The sequence below is a fragment of the Falco naumanni genome, chromosome 10 (assembly GCF_017639655.2).
Source record: "Falco naumanni isolate bFalNau1 chromosome 10, bFalNau1.pat, whole genome shotgun sequence".
Taxonomy (NCBI): Eukaryota; Metazoa; Chordata; class Aves; order Falconiformes; family Falconidae; genus Falco; species Falco naumanni.
Window position 1 is genome coordinate 21,109,137 of NC_054063.1, and position 23,348 is coordinate 21,132,484.

The 23,348-nt window shown below is 52.7% G+C and overlaps 1 protein-coding gene across 2 annotated transcripts in view; it reads left to right on the forward strand.

Moving 5' to 3' along the window:
- Nucleotides 1-23,348, forward strand: part of CDH22 (cadherin 22) — an 86,029-nt gene that overhangs the window by 42,730 nt on the left and 19,951 nt on the right. For both annotated transcript variants that reach the window (XM_040609299.1, XM_040609300.1), the window contains exons 5-9: nucleotides 1,432-1,551; nucleotides 11,400-11,567; nucleotides 12,617-12,804; nucleotides 13,609-13,862; nucleotides 21,138-21,274. In XM_040609299.1, the coding sequence (XP_040465233.1) occupies nucleotides 1,432-1,551; nucleotides 11,400-11,567; nucleotides 12,617-12,804; nucleotides 13,609-13,862; nucleotides 21,138-21,274 (867 nt within the window). The remainder of the gene's footprint in view (nucleotides 1-1,431; nucleotides 1,552-11,399; nucleotides 11,568-12,616; nucleotides 12,805-13,608; nucleotides 13,863-21,137; nucleotides 21,275-23,348) is intronic.

The following is a 23,348-nucleotide window of genomic DNA, read 5'->3' on the forward strand; positions in this document are numbered from 1 at the left end:
GTCTGGACTCAGATGCTGACAGCTAGTAGTAAGCCTGGCTCTGGGTTAGTTGTGACGCAGGTGTAGCCAAGACCTGCCTGTGAGATTGTCTTTGCAGCTTATGGATGAATGAACTGCAGAACAGAAGGGTTTCTGGACCAGTGTGGCACCTCTGCTCCTCAGCCTGTGGCACAGCAGCCCTGAGAGATGCATGAGGCAGATCAGCACTGCTGGATGCAGCAGTGTGAGCTGTGAAATGCTCTTGTGGCCCCTTCAGTTTGGGCTGGTCTTGTGCCCTGGAATGATCTCTGAAGCAAAACGTACCTTTTAACTGCAATCATTGCTGGGGAATCTTGTCCGTTATAAATTACTGGCTTCACTGCCAGTGTTGTCAGTTCTTGGCCCTGGCAGTACTTTGCAGCAGGGAGTTTCCCAGTTGATTTGATCTCTCCTATGGGCAGCTCAGGGCTCTTCTCCCCATCCTGCACCTCATCCCACCAGAAGAGTGACTGGTGCCAGCAGTTTGTCTCTGGGGCAGAGATGCCCTAAGTCTGGTGCTAGGGGTAGAACTGGGTAGCCTGTCCTTATGGGTGTTTCGCCACACCATCTCCTTTCTCAGAGGTGTCTGTAAGTAGGATTAGGCTTCCCCTCCTTCCTCTCTTTTGTTGTCTCTGTAGATCTCAGCCCCTTTGCTCCTGGTCCTGTTCTCATGTGCTGGATCCTGCTTTTGTCAAATTGAACATGATGTCAAATTAAAGCCATCACAGGGACAGTTGGAGTGAAGCACCCAGTTTAATGAGGCAGCGCTGAAAATCAATAACTTAATTGCAGACATTTGATGGACTTTTATCCAATTTATAGTCCTCCTGCTCTCCTACGTGTAGAGCATGAGGACGTGGGGTTGTGTCTGGCTCTGGGCAAGCAAAAGCCTTTCTTCTCCCATGGCTGTTGTCCCTTTGCAGGTTTGTCTGCTGCAGACATCTGGTGCTGCAGAGTGGATCAGGCTCTGGCTGGGAAGTCCCTCTACATGCTGGAGAATTGCTTGGTGTTGCTCAGTGCTGACAGGAAAGGGGCAGCTGTGGTGATAACATCTCATCCCTAGCTCTCTTCCAGATGGTCCAGCAGAAGTCTCTGGGAGAAAAGCTCCCAGCTGTTCAGACCAGTGATGTCCTGGAGAGCAGTCCTGCCTAGACAGCAGCCCCAAGGTGGCCCAAGGTCCAGTCCCTCCTGCCACTCTGCAGGACAAAAGGGCATTTGCAGCAGTATCTGGAGTCCTGGCTCTCAGGCTTTTGGGGGGAGGCAGTGCCTCAGCTGTTCTTGTTTCCCTCAGCGTGTGCAAATGATCAGTGTTGACCCCTGCTTTCCTGTTCTGCCAGCCGCTGGCCCTGAGGTTCGCGTTGGTCTTCTCTCCTCCTCCCTGACTTTCTGTTTTCCTCCTTGTCCCTGCTGCAGGCACCTCTGTGATGCAGGTGATGGCATCTGATGCTGATGACCCCACATATGGGAGCAGCGCCCGGGTAGTCTACAGTGTGCTTGAGGGCGAGCAGCACTTTACTGTGGACAGTAAAACAGGTGAGCAGCAGCTAGCTGGGCTGGGGCAGTCCGTGTGGGATGTCTGGAGAGCAGACCGTGGCCACGTGTTCGGTGCACGGCTGTGTGCCAGCAGGCCTGTGCCCCCATGCTGGCTCTTGGTGCTGGGGTACCCGTGCCGCGGCGTTACTGGGTGTGGAGAGGAAGCTCAACAGCCCTGCAGGCTGCTGCCTGGCTCCAAGCAGTGCCTGCAGCAGGCAGCACCGCAGAGGAGGACCTGCAGCTGCCAACCCAGAGCGCCCTGCCTGTGCCTGCACCAGCCAGAGCTCCTCTGTGTGCTCTGTGCCCAGAGCAGGAGTGCACCTGCAGGTGTATAAAATCTCAGTGTGAAAGGTTTAAGTAATACCAGAGGGGCCTTTCCAAAGGCTGCATTGTTATCACCAGGGCTTTGATTAAAGGTAACACTTTAAATTAAGGATCGGTTTATAAATGTTCTATTAATATTTAATGAAAGAACAGTAGAAGCTGCTCCATTCCTTAATAACTTATAATAGAGCCTGTTGTAAAATGCCTCTGTAATAAATCCCGAGCAGATGATGCTCTGACTTACTGGTTAGAGTAGACCATAACCAGGAGGTGCTGGGGTATATATTCTCCTTGCCTCCCAGGAGTGTGACTCACATTACCCTTAATGGCAGCCTTGCAGCTTTCTAAGGAGGGAAGACACTCAAATGCTAATAAGAGGTATTTAAGGCGCAAAGCATGCAGTAAAGTACCCACAGTTTAATGAAAAATTGTCAAAGGACAAGCAGGATGGGTAGCTGCAGCTCTTGCTGGAAAGCTGGGTGTCCTGTCCCGCCGCCCCCCCCCCCCCCCCCCCCCCCCCCCCCCCCATTGCTGAACCACAGTGACACAGGTTGGGAGCGACCCTTGAAGTGCCAAGTCTTTGTCAGGGTGACCTGTGTTTGTTCTAATAGATGTTTTCTAAGGCTGTTTTTATGTAAGAGTGAAAATTGTTCGGAGGCTTTGGTATGGGGGGAGTGTAAGGAAGGTATGTGTGCCTGAGCCTCTGCATCTGTGTCAAACTACATGCCTCCTGAAAACTGGTCTGGTGCACATGGGCAAGCCAGTCCCAGCCCTGGCTGTGCCACTGGCCCTGGCTGCCGTCACAGGAGAGCTCCAGTTTGGTAGCTCCTAAGCACACCTGACAGCAGAGCTGGGGTAAGTGGTGGAAAATGCCATTGTCTGGGCAGAGGCTGGTGCATTGGGGAAAGTGCATAAGCAGCAGCTTGGGGCTGTACCTGCTCCTGGTCCAGAAGCTGCTGCACCTGGGTTTTCTTCTCTCCCAGATTTGCTTTGTTTTATTCAGGGCTGGGGCCAGGAGGTGGGGGTGGGGGGACACACAACCGGGGAGGGGGTGGTGAGGAATGGATGAACAATGGACTAAACATTGAAAATTCTGGTGTGTGTGAGATCCTGTTAATCTGAGACAGCTTTTTGTGAGTAGAAGCCTGGCTGCTAGAATGAAGAGGGACCACTGGGAGCAAAATGCACAAGCCAAGACGTGCAGAGGCTCAGCTTCCTGCAAAAACATTAATGCTCTGTATTAAGGCATAAACTAAAATGTGCCCTGTGGGACTGTGGTGAGAATTAATGTCACTCTGGGAATCCAAGCTTCTTGATTCCTTGACTTTTTGTGTCTGAATTCTCAAGCTGGCTGTTTCCTACGCAGGGGGGTGTTGTTGTTGTTGATTTACTGTTCTACTTGCTTGTGATTCATAAAAGCAAAACTGCTGACAGTGTGCAGAAGAGTCCTCGGCCCCTTTTGAGCACATCTGTTTCCAGAATATCTGACCGCTAAAACAGGTATGGGGGCTGACTCTTCAGTGGCGTCTGAGTTGCAATTAGCCTTTTGCAGCTGCCTTACCTGGGCACCAGGAATGCAGTGGGCAGCTCTGCCCATCAGCCACTTAAGATGCAGCTGCAGCCTGTCCTGTACCACCTGTGGCCTCGTGCCTGGCATGAGCTGTGTGCCCTGCTGTCAGTGCCAGCCTGGGTGGGTGCGGAGCTGGGGGCAGCAAATACAGGACTCGTGGTGCCGAGGGGGGACATTGTTTCGTTGAGTCTCTGGTAGTGGCAAGGAGCCAGCACATCCACCCAAGCAAATCCCATCCCGCTCCTACTCTGCACTTGGATCAGTTCTTGGTGCTCCACATGGGAGTCCTAGTCTGACTGCCCTGGGGGGCCTGGCTTGTGCCCTGAGCATGAGTTTTAATTACCCGTAGCAGCGTAACTTTCAAGAGCCACCATTGTTATTAATGGCCATAAAAAGAACCATAAAAACCTGGCATGTTACATTTCTTATAATACACAGTAATGAAGAACAATTTGTTTTCCCTTTTTTGGTTTTGACTTTCTTCTCCACCTTTTCTTGTAGGTCCATACATGCAGTGCTCCCTTGCACACCGCCTAAGCCCGTGACACCTTCCAGCGTGTGTGCTTTCTTCCTTCCTTGCCTTTACAACCAGCTCTTTTTGCACTGTCCTTCATAGCATCAGTTTTGCACGTACAAGTGTGGTTTGCACAGTTGGCTATAGGATATGAACAGCGTGTATGTTGTTAAGCTTGTCTCCTGTTCTTGGATGTTACTAGCTGTAGTATTCAGCTGGAATTTTGGATTTGATGGACCTGTCAAAGGCAGACCCAGACCATCTTGATGCCATGCTATGCTGAGTCCTAACACTCAATAAGCCTTGAATTCATGTACTGTCACAAACATCTTTTTAGAGGGAGACTAACAACTAAATGGCCCCACTGGAACAGTGGGAGCTGCAGCACAGCACTTGCTGGTGTCCGCAAAGCTGTGGAAAATTTCAGTTTCCACAGTGTTGAATGATGGTGAAGAAAAAGCACAGCTGATCCATATGGGCTTTTCTTTCGTATACACCGGCTACTACCTCTTGTACTTTGAGAACTGAGTTTCAGGCACTGAAACTGTGTGTGCATTTGTGTTGTGTACCCCAAGCCAGGTCCCAGAACTTACCTTGCATATGCTGAGGGTCTAGGCTGGCTTTTTCGGTGTATGAATCGGGAGCTTTGTATGCACAAACTCTGGAGGCATGACTTTCTTGCTAGCTGTGATAATATCCCCTAGGCTTCTCGCAAGAGCCCGCAGGCATTAGTCACATTGAGGCTTTGTGCTGACCATTCAATCCTCAGTTTGCAGGTGGGGTGCAGCTGATCTTTGACTGCTCTTTCTAGCAGGGGAGCTACATCGTGCCGTTTCGTGGCTGCTGAAGGAGGGAGGCTGTGCTCCTACAGTAGTCAGCCCCTGTGTGTGTTTTGCTGCTTCTGTTGGAAAACAGCCGCATGTGTTGGTGGTGGGTGTTGCTTCTGGGTGAGAGCACTTCAGCCTGGCTGTAGAGCCTCTCTCCTGCCCTGGGGCTGCTGGCTGGCTGCGGGGCCGTGTCCGTATGCCCGTCCCCCCCACTTTGCACAGCAGGACGAGGAGCAGGAGGCTTAGTGCTAGTTCCTGTTCTAGCTCCAGGAAGCCTGTCCTCACCAGGATCCTTCTAACTTAGACTTTTCAATTGCTGAGATGGGCATAGAGTGTATGTGACTCCCAGTGCATTTACATGAGAGGAGAAATCAGTGTGCATTTAAATTTACAGGCCATACTTTCATGTTGCTTTGTGTCATCCTGCACTCTGTACCTCTGCAGATTATTCACCTTTGTAGGGGCAAATTGCTTCTTTCACAGGCAGCTTGCCTGCCTGCTCATGTGTGTTCCTGTGTTCTTTGCAATGCCCGTCCTCATCTGTGGCCAGCACGGCAGAGACTTGCTGTTGCCAGCAACAGCTTGCTACCCACAACCTCGGGAGGAAACCTGAAAGTAATGGACACCCAGAAGGAGGGCACAACCTGGTGCCCTTGGCTCCAGCAGCCTAGTTCATCCCTTTGCAGGGACATTGACTGCTACAGAGCAATCACAACAGGTAATACTGCAGGCCTTGTGATACTTGGTGCTTTCCTTAAAAGCCCAGCTTGTTGGTTCAGGAGCGTACGTGGGAATCTTGCCTTTTACTGAAAGGAAGAGTTTCTTAAAATCTGACATTCTGCTGTGCGCAGGGAAAAGGCAGAAGGACTGAGAAGGCTAATTGAAATGCAGTCTGACATTTATGATTACTTTAAAAGTTCCTGAGTTCTAGAGCCTGTCTCCTGATTTGGAGACTTAGCTGGTGAGGGCTTAGAGGTACTTGTGCCAGGGAGAGCAGGAAAAGAAATACTGGCCAGTTGAGGTGAAGCTGATGGTTGGTTGTGTGCAGCCATTAATTGTTTCACCCTTACTTACAGACCCTTACAGAGCCAGCCTTGCCCTGTTTGGAGACTGATTACAGCCCTAGTCCTGGGGTGGTGAGGGTGGGCTGGGAGAGGAGTTGTTGCTGAGATCATGCCACATGCTGAACTGGGCTGATGAACTGTTGGGTTCGTGTGATGCGGTGGTGGGAGGCAGAACATGTTTCTCTGCTGCTCTCGCCAGTTTGTTAAAAATGCTCCTTGGTGCCTGGAAACACAAATCGGTATGCGTGTGTGCGCGCGCTCTCTTGGGCTTACACAGATCTGTGCCCCATCCCAGAAGCTTATTTACCAGAGCTGTGCACAGGGACAGGGGGTCTGAGCATGGGTGATGAGAGTCTGCAGAGAATGCATGCTTATTTAAGGTGATTGCTCTTATTAGCAAGATCGAATGTTAACAGTCCTCTTCAGAGACTGGTGCAAGAACTTCAGCTGGTTTGGGATCAAACTGTGTGTTTAGTCATCTTGAGGAAATTATAACTACTAATGTGCAGTGGGAATTAATATGAAGTGACGAGGGATTTAGCTGCTAAAAGAAGGGACAAAGGGAGGGTAAGTGTGCTGGCCCATCTGCCAGAGCTGACTGCAGGTGCCTCCCTCCAGGGCACTGGTGCCTCAGTGCTGGCGTGGGGAAGGCTGATTCCAGCCTGTAGGTTCTCCTCTCTGAGCAGTGGCAGTTGCTCTGTCTCTGCGGGTGCTGCCCTAGGAGCTATGGGGCAGCTGGTTTGACAAAGACTTGGCCACCTGCTGTGAAAGATACTGTGTTAGAAATCCGCAGGCTGCAGCATCCCTCAGTCACAATAGTTGGGTGATTCTGCTCCCTTCCAATTAGCTTTGCTGGTTAGCTTGCTTATGCTGATGCAACCGTGCTGTTTCCATTTCTGGATCTCACTCTGTACCTTATTTGCTGAAGAGCCATGAACCTCCTGAGCCTTGTGCCTTGTACCTTGCTTAGACCACCTGTAGTTTCTGCCTTCCAAATTGCCCTAAGGATGGGAAGGGTGGCTCTGCACGTAGTGGGGATGAAGTGCTGGTTCCTGGGGCTAAGACCCCATCTGCAGTTGGCTAACCTCCTCCTCGAGGCAGAGATCTATTTGCTTCGACTGGCCAAGCTGCTGGGGAGGAGTGAATCTGGTTTTGTCCAGCTAAATAGGAGAGAAGACAGAGAAGACTCTTCTCAGGCATACACAGTAAAAAGAGACAAATGGCAGGAAGACAAAACTTGTCACCATGAAGGTGGCATTTCCGTCCTTGGAGATACTCAAAACCTGACTGGGCATGGCCCTGAGTAGTCTCATCTGCCTTTGAAGACTGCCTGCTCTGAGCTGTAGTTGGACCAGGCACCTCCTGAGGATGCCTCCATGGTACATTACTTTCTGGCTTTGTGGCAGGGAGCATGTTGTTCCTGACTGCCCTCAGCTGGAAGGTGACCTGTCCAGAGGGTCTCAGAGGATGTGGACATCTGAGCTAGAAGTATCCAAGAGCAGAGCAAAGCCCATAGTAATTGGGATTCCTGGAAGGCGGTTACCTGCTGAGTACTTTGTCCTGCTTTGTTTTTTATCGCCCAAAGAGTGTCTGCTGGTTGAGCAGATTTGATGGTATATATGTGATGCTGTAAGTGTCCCCTTGCCTGGTAATTTTACTGATTAATCTGGATCATGCTGGAAGGCCACATGTGCCTTGTACCAGAGGGTATGCCACCATGCATCTGGATTATTCAGCTATAACAGATGCTGACAAGAACTAGGGAGATGAGTCTGAGCTGGAGGTGGTTCTTGCTTTATTAGCAGTGTCTGGGAAGGACAAAGTTTGGTAGTTTGGCTGGAAAGAACGTGAATCTTGGGAGATGACAGCAAGGACTTTTCAACATACAGCAGCAGAGGTCCCTGCCTCTTCTGTCTCTGTGCCCTGAGAGCAGGTCTGCCACCATCACTTGCTGCTGCTTTGCAGAGTTCCTGGGGGTCGGGGAGCAGAGGCTTTCCTGTCCCTTAGGAGATGGGACCATGCATGTTTGCTGCTGGTGGCTCTCTATGGCAGCACTCATAGAGCCATATTCAAGGAATTGGTGTGGAATATGTTTGGAGACCCTGGTTTGTCAAGGCCACTAGTAAATGGGAAGCGGTACCTCAGCCTAAGAGACAAAACCAGCCTGACAGTTGGGGTAGCAGACTGGTGTGGCCTGAGCAAGTTTAGGGGGAGCAGCTCTCTTGGTGAGAGTGCTGCTGGAGCTCTTGGAGGCCTGGGGCATGAGGCACTACATCTGCATCAGACCCCCACTCTCCTAGGATGAACTGGACAAACAACATCTTGGTAGGAGATGGTTTCTGCTCGGTGTGCACCCTTGCCAAAGACAAGGATTTTGTCTGCCTCCTGCCACTAGAATAACCAGAGCCAGCTGGGGCTGTTTGGCCTGTTCTGCACATGCCAAATGGCCTGGACTTGCTCCCTGTTGGGATGGATGACCTTGGAGGTGTTCTGGGAAGCGCCTGAGCACTTTCCTCCCATCTTGCATCGCGTATTATGAGCTATATTATTCCAAGCAGCTCAGTTAAGTCATTACAGCCTTGGTGAATGCATGAGCTTTTTCCCTCTCATCCCAATTCATCACTATTGTGCTGACATGAATCATTTTCATTATAAAATGCTTCAGACACCTTTAATTAACAGAATTGCTTAAATTTCAATGAGATGGTGCTTGCCCAGAAATAGTGGGTTTGTATTCGTAGTGGGGTGGCAGGAGAGGGCCTATAAGCACGACCAGCTGAGGCCGGTCCCGTGCAGCCCTGGGTGCTTGTGCAGGGCCAGTGCCTGCTCTCAGAGGGGAGACTGCAGTTCTCCCTGGGGTGCGTGTGTGGGGGCACGTGCATCACTCTCTCAACCCCATTTGGACAAGGTGGGGTGGGACCCCTGGTCAAGTGCCTTCCTCTGAACAGGTCCAGGGTCGAGGAGGGAGCCGGTGTGGACCCTAGGCCCCATCACAGGGTCAGCACCCGCTGCCTTCCCATGGAGAGGTCGGGATGCTCCCTAGCAGAAGTTCGGCAGCGCTCTGTGCCGCATCTCACCTGCGTGATGGCCGGGAGCGTGGAGCGATAGGAGGGCTGAGAGTTACGAGTGTGTAAACAGGCAGATGCTGGAAGTGCAGAAGAGATGGTTAGTGAGACAGAGCCCCCTCCACATTCCTGGGGCTGAAGGTGGTGGGAGTCCAGGTAATTACAGAACTGAAATGACAGTAGAACAAGGGAAGGTGGGTGATATTGTGCCTGTCCACAAGAGCTGGGGAACTGCAAGGAACTGAAACGCTGGTTATGTCTTTATAATAGATCCTAACTATGATAATCGTTGGAATAATTGCTAGTTCCAGAAAGCAAGGAGAGAGAGCTCTCCAGAACAGTGTTGCCAGCTCCTGCTGCACCTGTAATATCATGCAAAGGGGTGAATTTCATCCTCTCAGCTTAGGGACGTTTCTGACTGCCTTTGGGCCACAGCCCCAGTGGCTCCTGGGTGTGAGCCATCCACCCATAGCCTTTGTCAGGAGGTGCACAAGGTCACATCAGACACATGAACGGGGAAATGGTGGCAGCCAGCTGGCTGTAGAGGGCTGATGCCTGGGGTGCACCCCCTAAGCCATGTCTTGTCTCCTTGCAGCTCTCCACTGTGCTCAGGTTGTGCTGCCCAGAAGTATCTGCTTTGGGCCCGGTGGCATGGATGGCTGCGATGCTCTGCTGTTGCTCACTTTGCATGTCAGCAAATTGTCCTGCAAGTTGCTGAAAGCAACTGGATGATTCTGCTGTCACTTGGCAAGGGGAGAGCCTCTTGTTCCCTCCAGGTCGGACCCCCTCACCGGAGACCACAGCCAAGCAACACCCCCACCCCCACTCCCCAGCATTTTCTCTAACTCCAGGCAGGATTACAGGTTAAAAAAAAAAGCAAAGATCTTGCAGTTCACAGTAGGAGGAGGTAAAACTAACAGTTAAACAGAAAAGCCTGGAAGAGGGAGCAATTACAGAAACAGAAAACAATGTCTTTATCTATGGGAATGTTAAGGAGCTGAGCTGGAGGGGGTTTTAAGCTGATTCGTGGCTGTTCTGTGGTGGTGTTGGTACAGTGGGACTGGGAATGTGCCGCTAATGACCTTGTATCCCTGTATGTACTCATGCGTGCTCCTGGTGCCACCTCAGGGCAGAATCACTGCTTGCTTCCATTCTCAGAGTATTTCTTCTCTGCTTTGTTTCCATGTAAATTAAACACTCCTGGGTGACATAGGAAGTAGTAATTCTGCCATTCACAGTGTTCTCTGGGTTTTACTACTCTTTGTTTCATGGTTTACATTCCTTTATATTTTAGCCCAGGTCATTTCCCCCAAGCCCAGGTGGCTACTGAATACCTGGAAACACTTCTTTTTAAGAGACTTCATTTCATAAAATGTACTAATACACCATACATTTTGTTAGGTTTTACAGTCTTTGGTGCATTCCCAGCCCCTGACACAGAGCTTGTATATCATCTCTGGCCTCCTTAACTTAGAGGGGCACTTGAAAATGAGGGGGTTTGTGCAAATGGACTTTGGGAAATGTGCTGCCCCCCTCCCATTTTCCAAATCAAACAGGGGGGCCCTCCAGGCGTGCTTGAGCCATGAGGCACCTGTGAGATGGAGCCTGGGCTCAGAGTGCCCGTGTTCTGTTAGGAATGCTGCAGCAAGCCTGGCTCCTGCTTGAGCAGATAGAGATAAGTGGGCTGTTGCAGATTTGTGCCAAAGGGGGTTTGTGACTCAGCCGGGGCTCTCATGCTGCCTTTCTGTGCAAACCTGGAGGCTGGCCCCAGCACAGCCCCAGCATCTGAGCGAGTCCTCTGGCTCCTGTGCCTCTGGCCCCCAGCAGTCCTTCACCCGGCTCCTGGCCTTCCTGGAGAGGAGCAGAGAGCTCCGAGATGGAGTTCAAGCCTGTCAGAGCTACTGGCAGCCCATGGTAGCAGCAGTCAGAAATGTTTCATGCAACATGCCTGTGAGTTGGCTGTGGAGACTTGCTGGGATCAGGCTGGGCCTGTGGCTATTCCTGGGCTCCGTGGCAGGGGTTCAGGATGTTTCTGTCTGGCTGACAACCCCCTGGGCTCAGCTTTGGCTTATGTGATCTCTGTGCAGGGTTTGCTCCCCTCTGCAGCAGAGCCCAGCAGATGTTGCCAGCAGCGTGCTCCTGTGGCAAAGGTGGCCCACAGCACCTCGGGCTGCTGTCGCCTGTAGTCAAGGGAGGTAGCCCATCCCTTTTCAGCACTGGCAAGATGGTGCAAGTGCCGTATCTGGTTCTGAGCTGCCACATATGAGACAGAACTGGGCATGGGCTGAGAACAGGGAAGGGCCATGAAGATCGGTGAAGTAGGAGCATCTACCATATGTGGAGAGGCTGGGAGATCTAGCTGGTCCTGTTTAGAGTTGGGGCTTAGAAGAGGTAATCTCCAGCGGCCCCTTCCAGCCTCACCCTGTCTGTGACTGCGGATGCTCTGTGACCTGCCTGTGTTCACGCTGTCATGCTGGTTTCCAGGTGTGATCCGGACGGCCGTGGCTGACCTGGACCGTGAGACGCAGGACCGGTATGAGGTGGTGATCCGTGCAACGGACATGGCAGGACAGCTGGGTGGCCTGTCTGGATCCACCACAGTCACCATTGTAGTCACTGATGTCAATGACAACCCACCGCGCTTTCCTCAGAGTAAGTCCTGACAGCAGTGAGGGGGGTGAGCACTGGCCCTTGCCCTGGTCCTGGCCCCTTGTGGGCGGTGGGACAGAAGCTCAGCTTCCAGCACAGCCTGGCACGTGTCTGCAGGGTGAGCCAGCCCGTCTGCTCGTGCCACTTGCAGGGCAGCAGCACCAAGGTACCGTGGCACGCACAGCTCCTCGCCTGGGTCTGAGTGTGTCCCTGCCTGGCAGCGTGATGGAGGGGCAGCTGCCTTGGCTGAGACTGTCTGGGGCCCCGGACAAGAGCCCTGCTCCCGTTGCTAGTCCTGGGGGTGAGCAGGGCTGTGTGGTGGGGACAGCGGAGCTAGCCCTTTGCTGACCCCTCTCTGAGCGGTGCGGGGGGAGAGGGCAGCCCGGCCCGTGCTGCTGTTTCCTGGGAGCTCGGGCAGGCACTCAGCTGCTGGCCTGGCCGCTCCTGGCTGCTGCGTCAGAGCTTGGTAGGCTCTGCCCTATCGTGAGGCATGGTGACACTGCCCAGCTCAGACGGTAGCCTTGTCACAAGACAGCTCTGTTTTCCACGTTGCTGCTAGTGGCCTGTGGCTCATGCTTGTGTCTAACCGGGGAGCCTTCCCAGATGAGGAGGGTGGGTGATCCTGCTGCAAAGAGTGGGCTGTTCAGTGCACGCCAGCTGCAGACACCAGCAGCTTGTGGCTGGCAGGCCAGAAAAGGTGCTGCAGCCAGAGGAGTCTCAGCTCTTCACCTGCATCTCCTAGAAATTAGAAAGTAAAGTCTGCAAAGAGTCGGAGAATGCTGATTGCACAGCAATGTCCATGCAGAGAAATCGGCCCTTACTTCACCCAGCACCTTGAAACATCAGTGCTCCCCAGTTATCTTCCCTCAGCCCTTATTTTTGGCTGGGGTATGTATTTCCCCTGGTTGGGCTTTCTGGGCTATAGACACCGGTAGAGTTTGGGCAGCCCTCGTAGTCCAAGGGCACCCACAGGGAGGTACACAAAGGGCTGCATCGACCTGGAGGGAGTTCAAAGGCAGAAGCAGTGACCCTGGTACCTTTTCCTCCTCCAGAGATGTATCAGTTCAGCATTGTTGAAACTGCCCCTGTGGGCACTGCCATTGGGAGGGTGAAGGCAGAGGACTCGGACGTTGGGGAGAACACGGATATGACATATCAGGTGAAGGATGAGGAGGGTGTTGAGATGTTCAAAGTCACCACGGACAGCAATACCCAAGAGGCTGTCATCATGGTACAGAAGGTGAGAGATGATGAAGGCTGGTTGGGTAGGGAGGGCACAGCTCTCTAGGAGAGCCCTTTCCTTTGGGGATCCCTGCTGCTGCATTTGAGTTGAACTAAATGCTTCTCCGAGTGTTACGCTAGCAGTAGCGTTTTATTGCCTGCAGGTGCAGGGAGAGACCTACCTCCATTCTGGCTGGATGGCAAAACACAGACCTGTGTCTGTGAGGAAGGGCTGAAAAGGAGCAGCAGCACAGTGCCTGCTGGAGCCTGTGCAGGGCAGCTCCCAGTGTGGCAGTGAAGCGAGCCATGCATAGGGCCATGGAGGCGAGTGCTTATAACTGTTATTGATAGCACCTGTTAGGGTAGAAATATGCCCACATAACTCCTGTACCTGACCAGCAGCACTTTTTACTGTATCTGCTTTTGGTGGCAAAAACAATCAAGCAAACGCTTGATGCAGGCAAGAAAGAATGATTGTTCACCAAGGCCACTGTATTCAGCTTGCCTCCCCTGTAGAAATAATAGCAGGGTGATTAATGATCAGAACCTGCTCATTTGCAACACACAGTGTGCTATCTTCCCAGGGAATCCTTGCAGCCTGGTCGCCCTGTCGGGGGTCCTGGGGTAGCGGGCCAGAGGCTGCCAGTTCCTCCAGCCCCCCTCAGTGTGGGGGGTGCTGGTGGGAGGGCAGAGCACGAGCTCCCAGCCTCCCATGCCTGGAGGGCAGGTGGCTTTAGTGCTGCCCCCTGTGTCTCCAGTGAAGGGAGGGGCAGCCAGGGGGCTTCTGGGGCTGGGTACAGCTAACCCTCTCCTGTTGTCCCAGCCTCTTGACTACGAGTCGAAGAAAGTGCACACTGTCGTGGTAGAGGCCCTCAACAAGTTCGTAGACCCACGGTTCGTTGACCTGGGCACCTTCCGGGACCAGACCATCGTGCGGGTCTCGGTGCTGGATGTCGACGAGCCCCCCGAGTTCCGGCCCCCCTCCAACCTGATGGAGGTCCAGGAGGATGCGCATGTTGGCTCTGTTGTGGGGGTGGTCACCGCCCTGGACCCGGACACAGCGAACCATCCCGTCCGGTAAAGTAGCCGCCTAAACCTTGCATCATCTTCCTTCCAGCGGTGGGCATGGGTTCACCTGCAAGGGATGCACGTGGCCGGGGGGGGCTTGTGGCCATAGCTGGGGCAGAGGGGAGGTTGTGGCAGAGAAGGAGGGGCAGTGCAGGTGACAAGTCCTGCACACGTGGCCAAGCACGTGAGTGTGTCCTATGGGACAGGCAGCCGGTGGGTGAGTGGCAGCCTGTGCACAAGCAACAGGCAAACAAGAGCAGCCGTCTCGCAGGTGACAGATTCGTTGCTGGCAAGTGATTGCGTTTGAGAGTGCCAGCGGAGTCTTGGGGAAGGTGGCTGGGTGACGCTTGCGTGTCCTTGCTGCTGACAGGGAGGTGCCTGCAGTGGTGCCTGACACAGGCCAGACAAGTGACCAGGAATGACAGGAGAGCAGTGATGAAGGGTGGCAGATGAGGTGAGGCTTGGGAGGCGCAGAGCCACAGCTTGGCCGTGTGTGCGTGCATGTGTGCACAGGGATCAAAGATCAGAGGAGTTTATATTTGGGCAGGAGGCATAATCCAGGCAGCAGCTTATCTACACAGGACATTTCCCATTTCCATTTAATTTGTGGCTAAAGAGATTGTTACCTTGTTAAATTGTTATTACCTAAGGCACAAAGCAGCCTTCTGGCTCTGCCAACTGGCCTGAGTCACAAGCACTTGGGTTGGAAAGCTGGTGTTCAGAAAACATCCCCAGTGTGTGGAAAATTTCCTTGAAATGTGTGTTCTCGTGGTGACGGCAGGGCTGCGGGCACCTTGTGCACAGCCGCTTCAAATGCTCAGCAGTGGCTTTGCATTTGAGAGCTCTGTAGGGAGCCCATCCCAGGCAGCGATAAACTGGGACACAGCAGGGACAGGGGCACAGGATGGAGGAGGACGTGGCCAGGGAGATGATGTCCCCGCATGGCTGCTTGGGGTGCTGAGCTCCAGCGCTGTGCAGCCATGGGGAGCACAGTGGTTCAGGGTGGGGTGAGGGGCATCTCCTGATCTTCCTGGAAATGAAAATTGAGATGTTTAGAAAGGTCAGGAAAGAATTTACACATGAAAAGCTGCCATCTATGGATGTCTGGCAGCTAGCAGAGAGTATTGTGTCACAAAGCTGGATGCTGAAATTTGTCTTGGGGGTGAATGTGAATGAAATCAGCCTTGGCATGCCAGGAACTATGTATGTGCACCACTTGCCGGAGTCGGTGCTGTCTGTTGGACGTGTTCTCAAAGTACCTCTCTCTGCTCACCTTGTCGTGTGACTACCCTCTCCATTCAGGCTACACATCTGATTTCTTTCTTTGTAGCCCAACCTGAGCATGTGGCTGTTAGTCCACACACACATCTGTGCGTGCTTTTTCACTTGACTGTTTCTAGCAGTGCTACAAAACACCATTTTTATTTTCTGATCTGTAATTGTAGGAAAGGGGCCTTGGGGACAGAACTATTCTTATTCTCATTTTTTCTTGTTCTTTGTGCTGCTTCCCTGTGGAGCTTGTTGCATTGTTTGCAAACAGAACAAAAGAAAGCAGAGGGAGGCTTGCTACCACTGTGCAGAAGGTGAAGGGGACTTGGAGCAGAGAGGAGCAGATTTAGGTACTTGCAGGAGCAAGAGGGTTAGAGCCCAAACTTTGCTATGCGAGTGTCTGTCTTACAGTGAGCTTAGTGCCAGACAAGGCAATGCCTCGTGCTCAGGCACTGAGGGTCCAGCCAACAGAACTCTCAGGCATCTGCTGCAGCTTGGGAGTTGCAGTGTGTTTTTCCTTTGTCAGGCTTGATGCATTCAAATACATGTCCTCCCTCCAGCTATCCCCAGGCAGGTAGCTTATCCTGCATCCCCCCTGCTCCCCTGTGGCATTTGGTCTCCATCCATCCATCTCTTCACTCCCCTCTGTTCTTGCACTGCCTGCTGTCATGAGCAGTGGCAGCTCTGTGCACTCGGGATGCTCCCTTGGTGCTTGCCTGGGGAGTACGGGTGGGTGAGCCCTCCCTGCCATGTTAACATGCACCAAGTGGAGACGAATGTTTATACTGATCACACCAGTGTGGCACCAATGCAGGTGGAAGGTGCTGTTGGATCTCTCGTGCTTTTCCATACTCTGGCTAAGCCAGGTAATTTAATAAAAGACTTTGCTGCGTGGGCAGCTGTTCACAGCTTCAAAGTGGTGCACAAACATTAATGCAAGCATCCCGCAGCACCCTGCAAGGATGTGACACTAACCTGTCAGCAGGAGACAGCAGTAAGTCACCTTGCATTTCAAGTGTGCTACTCCCAAAGTACAGTCACAAGAAGCCAGCACTTGTGCTTCACCTCTGATGCATTAGAGAGCAACTGGTCCTGACAGCATGACCGGTATTTGATCCTTGACTCCTTGAAGTTGGTATGAACTCTTTCAAGTTGCTGCAGTTCAGTGGATCCCTTTAACTTCCTGATTCTTGTCTGCTCGAGGTAGGAGCGAAGGCATGGCTGTGTTTCTGCAGTGCCTGCTGCCTTCTGGACCTTGGGTCTGTGTGTTGGCTCTGCCCTGTAAATAGGGGAGAGCCACAACCTTCTGTCATGATGAGATGCTCTCTTCTCCTGAGGCAGGAAAAGAACAAGGGATGCCAGAGACAGCAGAGCAAAAATCAGCTCTGTCAGTGTTTCCAGGTCCTGCTGACACCAGGCTGCCAATAACGAGGTTTGGGAAGTATTTTTAGCCAAAAGGGAACGGAGGTGCCTTTGGCTCCTTGTTTTCATCCCTAGGCCAGCACAAACGGCTGTGTGGCTTCTGCACCATCCAGCCTGAAGCAGCTGCTGGAGGCATGTTTCACCCTGGCGCTCCCCTGCCCTCCTGGGTGGATGTAAGGACACAAGGACATAGCCATTTGCTGTGAGAACAAATCCCTCCCAGACAAGCCAGGCTGGGTTGCAAAGTGAGCTGTTATGAAGACACGAGGGTTGGAGGGGTGTCCAGCTCCCCTGCTCTTAGGAGGCATCCCTGAGGCACGGCTTGCTGCCCCTCTCCCGGCTGCCTGTGGATGTACAGCCCTTGGCAGCCACTTGCTCGGGTGGGAGGAAAGCTGGGGCTTGGGGTGCCCAAAGAGCACCCATCTCTGGGTGAGCAGCCCCAGCTTGTGCTGCTCAGGAGGGACACCCTCCCTCTGGTGGGATGCTGTGAGGCAGGGAGTCATGCTCAAGTTCAGCATGCCCTCGGGGGGCAATGCTAAGCCCCACCGCGGCACAGGCAGGAAATGCCTTTCTAAAGAACTGGTGCTTTTTGTTTTATTCCATCCTTGTGTGTTGCCTAACAAAAGCTGGAAGCACTCTTTTTCAGAAAGAATTTAGCTTTCAGTTGGCTTTTTGGCTTTAGCTGTACGTTTCCTGGGCGTAGTGCAATTTTTCTCAGCTGAGCCATTGTATGAAGTAATACAGTGATAGACTGACTGTGTATGTGAGGCTGTTTGTATGGGAGCCTTTTGTTTTTCTCTCTGCAGTGGGAGCCTGTGCTCTGGTTGTGTGTGTTCCAGGCTTTATCAGCGCTGGGAAGATGTTGCTTGGGATTTAAGGTTCTCAGAGATATTCTTGTTTGGTATTCACCAAATCTGGAGACACGTGTTGGACATGGGCATTTTATAGACTGCAACAGCACAGCAAGAACTACAACCTGCTTCAGCACAAAAGGGAGAGCAGGAAAAAACAAACACAACAAAAAGCTTTTCACAGTGTTTGAAAAGCTCCCTATTAACAAAACACGTGGCATAAAATGTGCTCCTTGTTACATTCAGGGGGAGAAGTGAAACAAACTGCTTGAGAAATGCATTCAGGAGAAAGATGAGCACCAAGAAAGCTGTCTAAATTAAACAGTCGCTTGTAACATGCAAACCAACAGGCAGTGCCAGCAGAAAGAGAGGAAAACGGATTACAAGGTCCGCATCCCAATCAGAGCTGGGGACTGCAGTTCCAGATACAGAGCGCCAGCCAGCTTTAGGAGGAACGAGCATATGTCCTGTCTCTGAGTACCTGGAGGACCCAGGGATTAATTGCTGCCTCTTCCCAGGTGAGAAGCACTGTTTGGCTTCAGTGGCCCAGATGAATATGAAGCTGCACTACTGGAGGTGGAGGGGCTTGTGCTGGTCAGCACAGACATTGGTCGGTGAAGGTTGTACTGCACAAAGTGGCGTAAACTGAGCATCATGGATAGCTTCTCATCCTCGCTGCTCTAGCATGGGGGTAGCCATAACCTCCTGGAGGGGAGCTCTGTCGTGTAGAGCAGTGTGGAGTGGTTTGATCCACAGCTCTGAGGGGGTTATGGCTGTAGCTTTGCGGGGGGCGGATGGACATCCCTGTGCCCCCCTCTGCCCCCAGCCCCAGTGCTAGCCTAGAACCCCAGAGCCTCCACAGCGCTTTGCACAAGGTGGAGAGCTACAGAACCACCTGGAGCAGCCACCTCCAAACCCATAGTGCGTAGAAGCAGGCTCAGCCCTGCTTTCATGGCAAGCGCAGGCAAGGCTCAGAGCTCTCTCCTTCCCCTGACACAGTGTTGAGAAGGTGGCAGCTCTGTGAGTAGCACAGGTGACAAAGGGATCAGATCTCTGGTCTGGTTTGTGCCCTGCTATAGGGTATAGGCAGGCAGTCCTCCATACAATTCAGAAGTGACAGATGACAACCTTAACAGCAAAACAATTGGAAGCATAAGAAAAGGTTAGTGACACAGGGTGCTCCCCTACCAGCCTCCTGCCCTCCGGCCATGCAAGCAGCTGGTGTCAGATGTTTCCAGGCTCAGTGATGCCTCCCATCAGTAAGTGGGTTTTTCTGTGTAGCTATTTTTTGCAGGTATCTCTGTTTATGCAGCAATGACATGAGTGTGAACAAAACAGGCATGTGCTTACCTGAGAAACAGGGAAGGCATATGGAGAGTTAAGTACCATTTTGAACTCTAACAGTATTAAAAAATGGATATGTTTGAGGTCAGGTGATGTGGTAGAACAATGGAAGCAGTTGTGCAAATGCATGAATTATGCCATTGGAAAGATGCTAGGTGTTGTCATCCCAGCTTCTGTTCCTCCTTCTAGCAGTACATTGGACTGATGGGTACAAGTCAGAGCGGCCAGACCTTTCCTTTCCCTTTGCAGTGAGCAAGCACAGAGTGGATGAGAGGCTGCAGAATGTGCCAGCACAGTGTCACTGTTCCTCCTGGAGCTGGCTGTGTGCCTGTAGAGGCTGTTTCCAGCTAGGAGTTAGGGCAGAAAATGCAGGATGGCTAGAAAGTCCCTGGCAGTTGCTTCAGAGATGCCTGGGCTTGTACCTGGCTTTGTGTGGCAGATCCCCATTGCCTCTAAGTGCAAGGATGGGGGTGGAAGCCAGCCACATAGGTGCAGAACATGCTAGACCGTGCATGTGCACAGATGCTATTTAAATGATTTTTTTTACATTTTTTCTTAACTGCAGGCAAGCGCTGTTGTATTTTCTCTCTCATCCCCCTGTCTGTCTGAAAGGGAGGAAGCTAGGGAATGTAATCTGGTACTGTAAAACACCTTAAACAGTGTAGAAATGCCTTTGTATGTGCCTCCATCAGAGACGGAGCTGTCTGATTGTGTGGATAGGTGCCCCACAAGAGGCACTCATCTGCAGCTGGTTCCCCCGCCCAGGGCATGGGACAGAAAGGCATGGACACCATTGATGCCTCTGTGTAGAGTGGTCATCCTTGCATGCAGAAAGTGAACTGGTGTTCCTCCACTGTGAGCCACACGGATGATGCACCCACAGAGCACAGCTGGGCTGTGCCAGGCAAGACACAAGCACCTGGGAAAGCCACCCTGCAGCGTGCGATGCCTCCGCCATCCTGAGCATGCTTCTAGCCTAGAGTCTGTCCTGCTCTGCTCCTCGTCTGACACAGCCTCTCAGTACTGTCCTGTCTCATCAGCTTTCCAGCTTGCTTTGTCTCTACATTTATCTTCCTTCTGTTGTTGGACATGTGACTGAAGGCTTTAATTTCTTCACAGCCCTCCTTTTGGTAATTCATCCAATTTATCCTTTGTACTCTTTGCTGTCTTGTATTATTTAATTCTGTAGAGCACTCTGGGATGCAGTGTGTATGAAGGATGCTGTACACAATAACATTGTGCTGCATTGTTTGTGATTTGTAGGCCTTCTGGATTTCTAATTCCGATTGCAGTGGTGGTGTTTGTTATTTGTGTTATGGCTGTGCTTGAGGTCCTCAGCTGGATTGGGCTTCCCTTCCAATCTCTTCCCCAAGGAGCACACATCTAATTGTGCCCTGGTTTAATGTTAGCTTGCTTTATTCCGCGTGTAATGTCTCTGCTGGTTGGAGATCCAGGCAGTCCCAGTGGTGTGTCCTGCGGTTGTGGTGTCATGGCTAAGGTGCAGGGCTAAACCCCCGGTGTGTGATCCTTCTCATGATCTGTGAGGTTGCTCTTTGGGAAGAGGTGATGCAGGGAGTGGGTGGATTGTTGGTGTGGTGCTCCTTGTGCTGTTTGGGGCAGCGCTGGAGCAGCTGAAGGAGAAGCATGATAGCTGTGCGTGAAGGGTCTCTGCTGAGCAGCTGGAGCCAGTCAGAGCTGGAGGAGCTCTGCAGCCTGTTCCTGTGAAACTGGGAAGCCCAAACTGTGGCAAATCTCAGGGGTGCTGGGGATGATGTGCTGTGTTGGCTGTGAGGATGCTGGCTGTTGCCCACTGCTCTGTGCCAGGGTTCTTGCTCCAGTTGCACAGGTTCGGTCTGGATTTGGAGGAGACCTTGCCATTTGTAACTGCTGTAGCTGCAGGTCTGGCTCACAGCCCGCCCACATGTTGCTCTGTGGTCCTCCAGGTCTCTCACTTGGGTGGGTGCTGTGGCAGGATCAGGAGAGGGGGTTGGGGGGCGTGATGGGCTTCTCAAGCAGGGGTGCCTTCCTCCACTTTGGGTTGGTGTTTTTCCTGAACTTATAGCTCAGAAGCTTTTCAGGGTCATGAGTGGAGTTACAGCCCGTGATTTCTGTGTCGCTCTGTCTGTCCTGAGCATAAGGTTCCCATCAGAGCAGGTTTTTCCCCTTGTTCACAGCCTGTACTTAGTTCCGCCTTATGCACCAAAAACCACACTTTAGTTTTACTTGAGGGCTCTGCACTTGCAGCCTGGTAGAAGCATGGCCTTCGTGTGCAGCAGAGGAAAAGTAAGAGTGGTGATACAGGGCCGGTTGCGTTACATTCCTGTATTTTTGGGGCTGGTGGCAAGGTTGGGTTTGGCACATCCAGCTGTTGACTGTTTCCCCTTTTGCCTGATCTCAGGTATGCCATCGACCGCAGCACAGATGCTGAGAGGATCTTTGACATCGATGCCAACACAGGTGCCATTGTGACAGGAAAGGTCCTAGACCGGGAGACAGCAGGGTGGCACAACATCACTGTCCTGGCAATGGAAGCAGGTGAGATGGAAGAATGCTGTGTGGAGCGAACAGTCTGTGCTGGGGCAGAGGGGGAAATATGGGTGCATTCACTGCAGAGGTGACCAAGAGGCAAGTGTTAAGACTGAATTAAAAAAAAAGAACGCAGCAGCACTAAGTCTGACATCTCCCTAGACAACCTAAAAATACTCTTCCAGACTTGAGCATTAATAAGGGAGCATGGTTGAATAGTATATTTGATGAACACTAATCAAATTTGTTATCTATGCACCAGCTCTGCCTGTCATCCCTGTGCAGCTCACTCCCTACATTCACACCTGCTGAGCGGTTCTGGGGGTTCCCAGGGGTCTGCGTTCACATCACCTGCATCCCCCCTGTTCAGCCATGTGCTGTGGGTGGATGCCCATCAACTGTGGCACAGATAACTGCCAGCACTTGCTTCTGCTGCAGACTCATGGTGGTTGGGACTTGCCGGCTGTACCTGCACACAGGGTTTGTGGCTCTGGCTGCCTCCCATGCCCTTGCTCCTTGGTCTCCCTGCCCCTGGTGTGGCTGCTGGCTTGGCAAGGCACGGCAAGGAGAGGCCGGGAGGTCCCTGCACTGCAGCAGTGGGAAGGGGCTGTGGGGGCAGAGTGTCCCCAAGCCCCTGTGCTGGGCACGGGAAGCAGCACTGCTGCCAGGGTTGGTGTGCTGGGCTGCTCCAGCTCTGGCCGCAGCACTTGGCCTCGCCCTGCAGCCCACCAGGAAAAGCCTCAGGCAGAGGATGAGGGGAAGCTCTTTTGTCCTCTTCCAAAACTGAGCTCCTTTCTGACCCTCCCACGAGAGCCGTGGTGATGGTCTTTTCCTTCCCCTATGGCTGTGCTATCCTTTAGCCTGTATTTACAGTAACTGCCAAAACTTCTCACACCCAACTGGGATTGCCCAGGGAGGGAACAGCTTAGTGGCTTTGCATGTTTTGTTGGTTTATCTTCCCTCCATGTGGTGGGGGCAACAGAGCCTGGTGTGGGTGCTTCCAGCACAGTTCTGTTTGTCTCTTCTTCTCCATTTAAGAAAGAACAGAGCAAACCTGGGTCCTGCTGCTCAGAGGAGCTGTGAATAAACTCCTCTTGATGAATGAAAAGAAAATAATAGCAGCAAAGGGTAAGCTTCACTTCCCTGTGGGTGTTCTGCTGCAGGTAGGAAGCTGCCCTTGGGGCATCCTGCTGCCCTCCATCATGTTTGCACAGTGCCTTGGCTCATGGGCTCTGCATATTCCCATGTGTGGTGGTGGATCGGGCCCTCTGGGCCCCAGGGAGTGCTCTGCGTTCCTCTGTGAAGATGGAGCAGGGGCTTTAATTCCAGGCACCATGCTGGGAAGCAGGAGCACTTTGCCATATTCTTCAAAGTCTTCCACATTTCAGATGCACAAGCCGCCAGGGCAGCCTTGGACATGCTGTGCTCTGCCACCCCATGGCAGCTGGTGCCAGGCTGCTGCCGTGGTGCAAAGCACCTTCTGACATCTGCCTGTCTGCCTGCGGGCAGGAGCCTTCCCCAGGCTTCACTCTGAGACACCCCTCAGGAGTTCTGGTTCTCTTTGCTTGGTCCTGAGCAGGAAGATGCTCTTCTCACTCAAGGAGCCAGGTCAGGGGCTGACTTGGAGCCTAGAGATCGGTTCCTGCTGCAGGGTCACCCTGCCACAGCAGCAGCCATCTGCTCTGGCCAGGCAAGGGGCCAGCAGCCCTGGCCAGACCCCCGCTGCCCCGGGGGGATGTCCCTGGCTCTGCTGCGTGTCCCAAGACCCTCAGTGCTGATGTTTTGTGCATGCCAGCTGGGTGACCTGGTGTCAGGCAGGGACGGGCAGGCGTGCCCACGCTGCCCAGCCGCACCGGAGTGGGGGTCGCCCACTGCAGAGCTGTGGCACGTCCTGGGGGCTCTGCGGGGGGCTCTGCCAGCAGTGGCCGGGGGGAGGGCATCACAGCATTGCAGCACAACTCGGCATCCAGAGGAAATGTGAGGTGACAAGAATCAGAAGGACAATATTTACACGCAGCAGCTAGGGTTTCAGAACAAGTCAGTAAATGCTGCGGCTCCCCTCCGGCAGGGAAGCCTGTCAGGC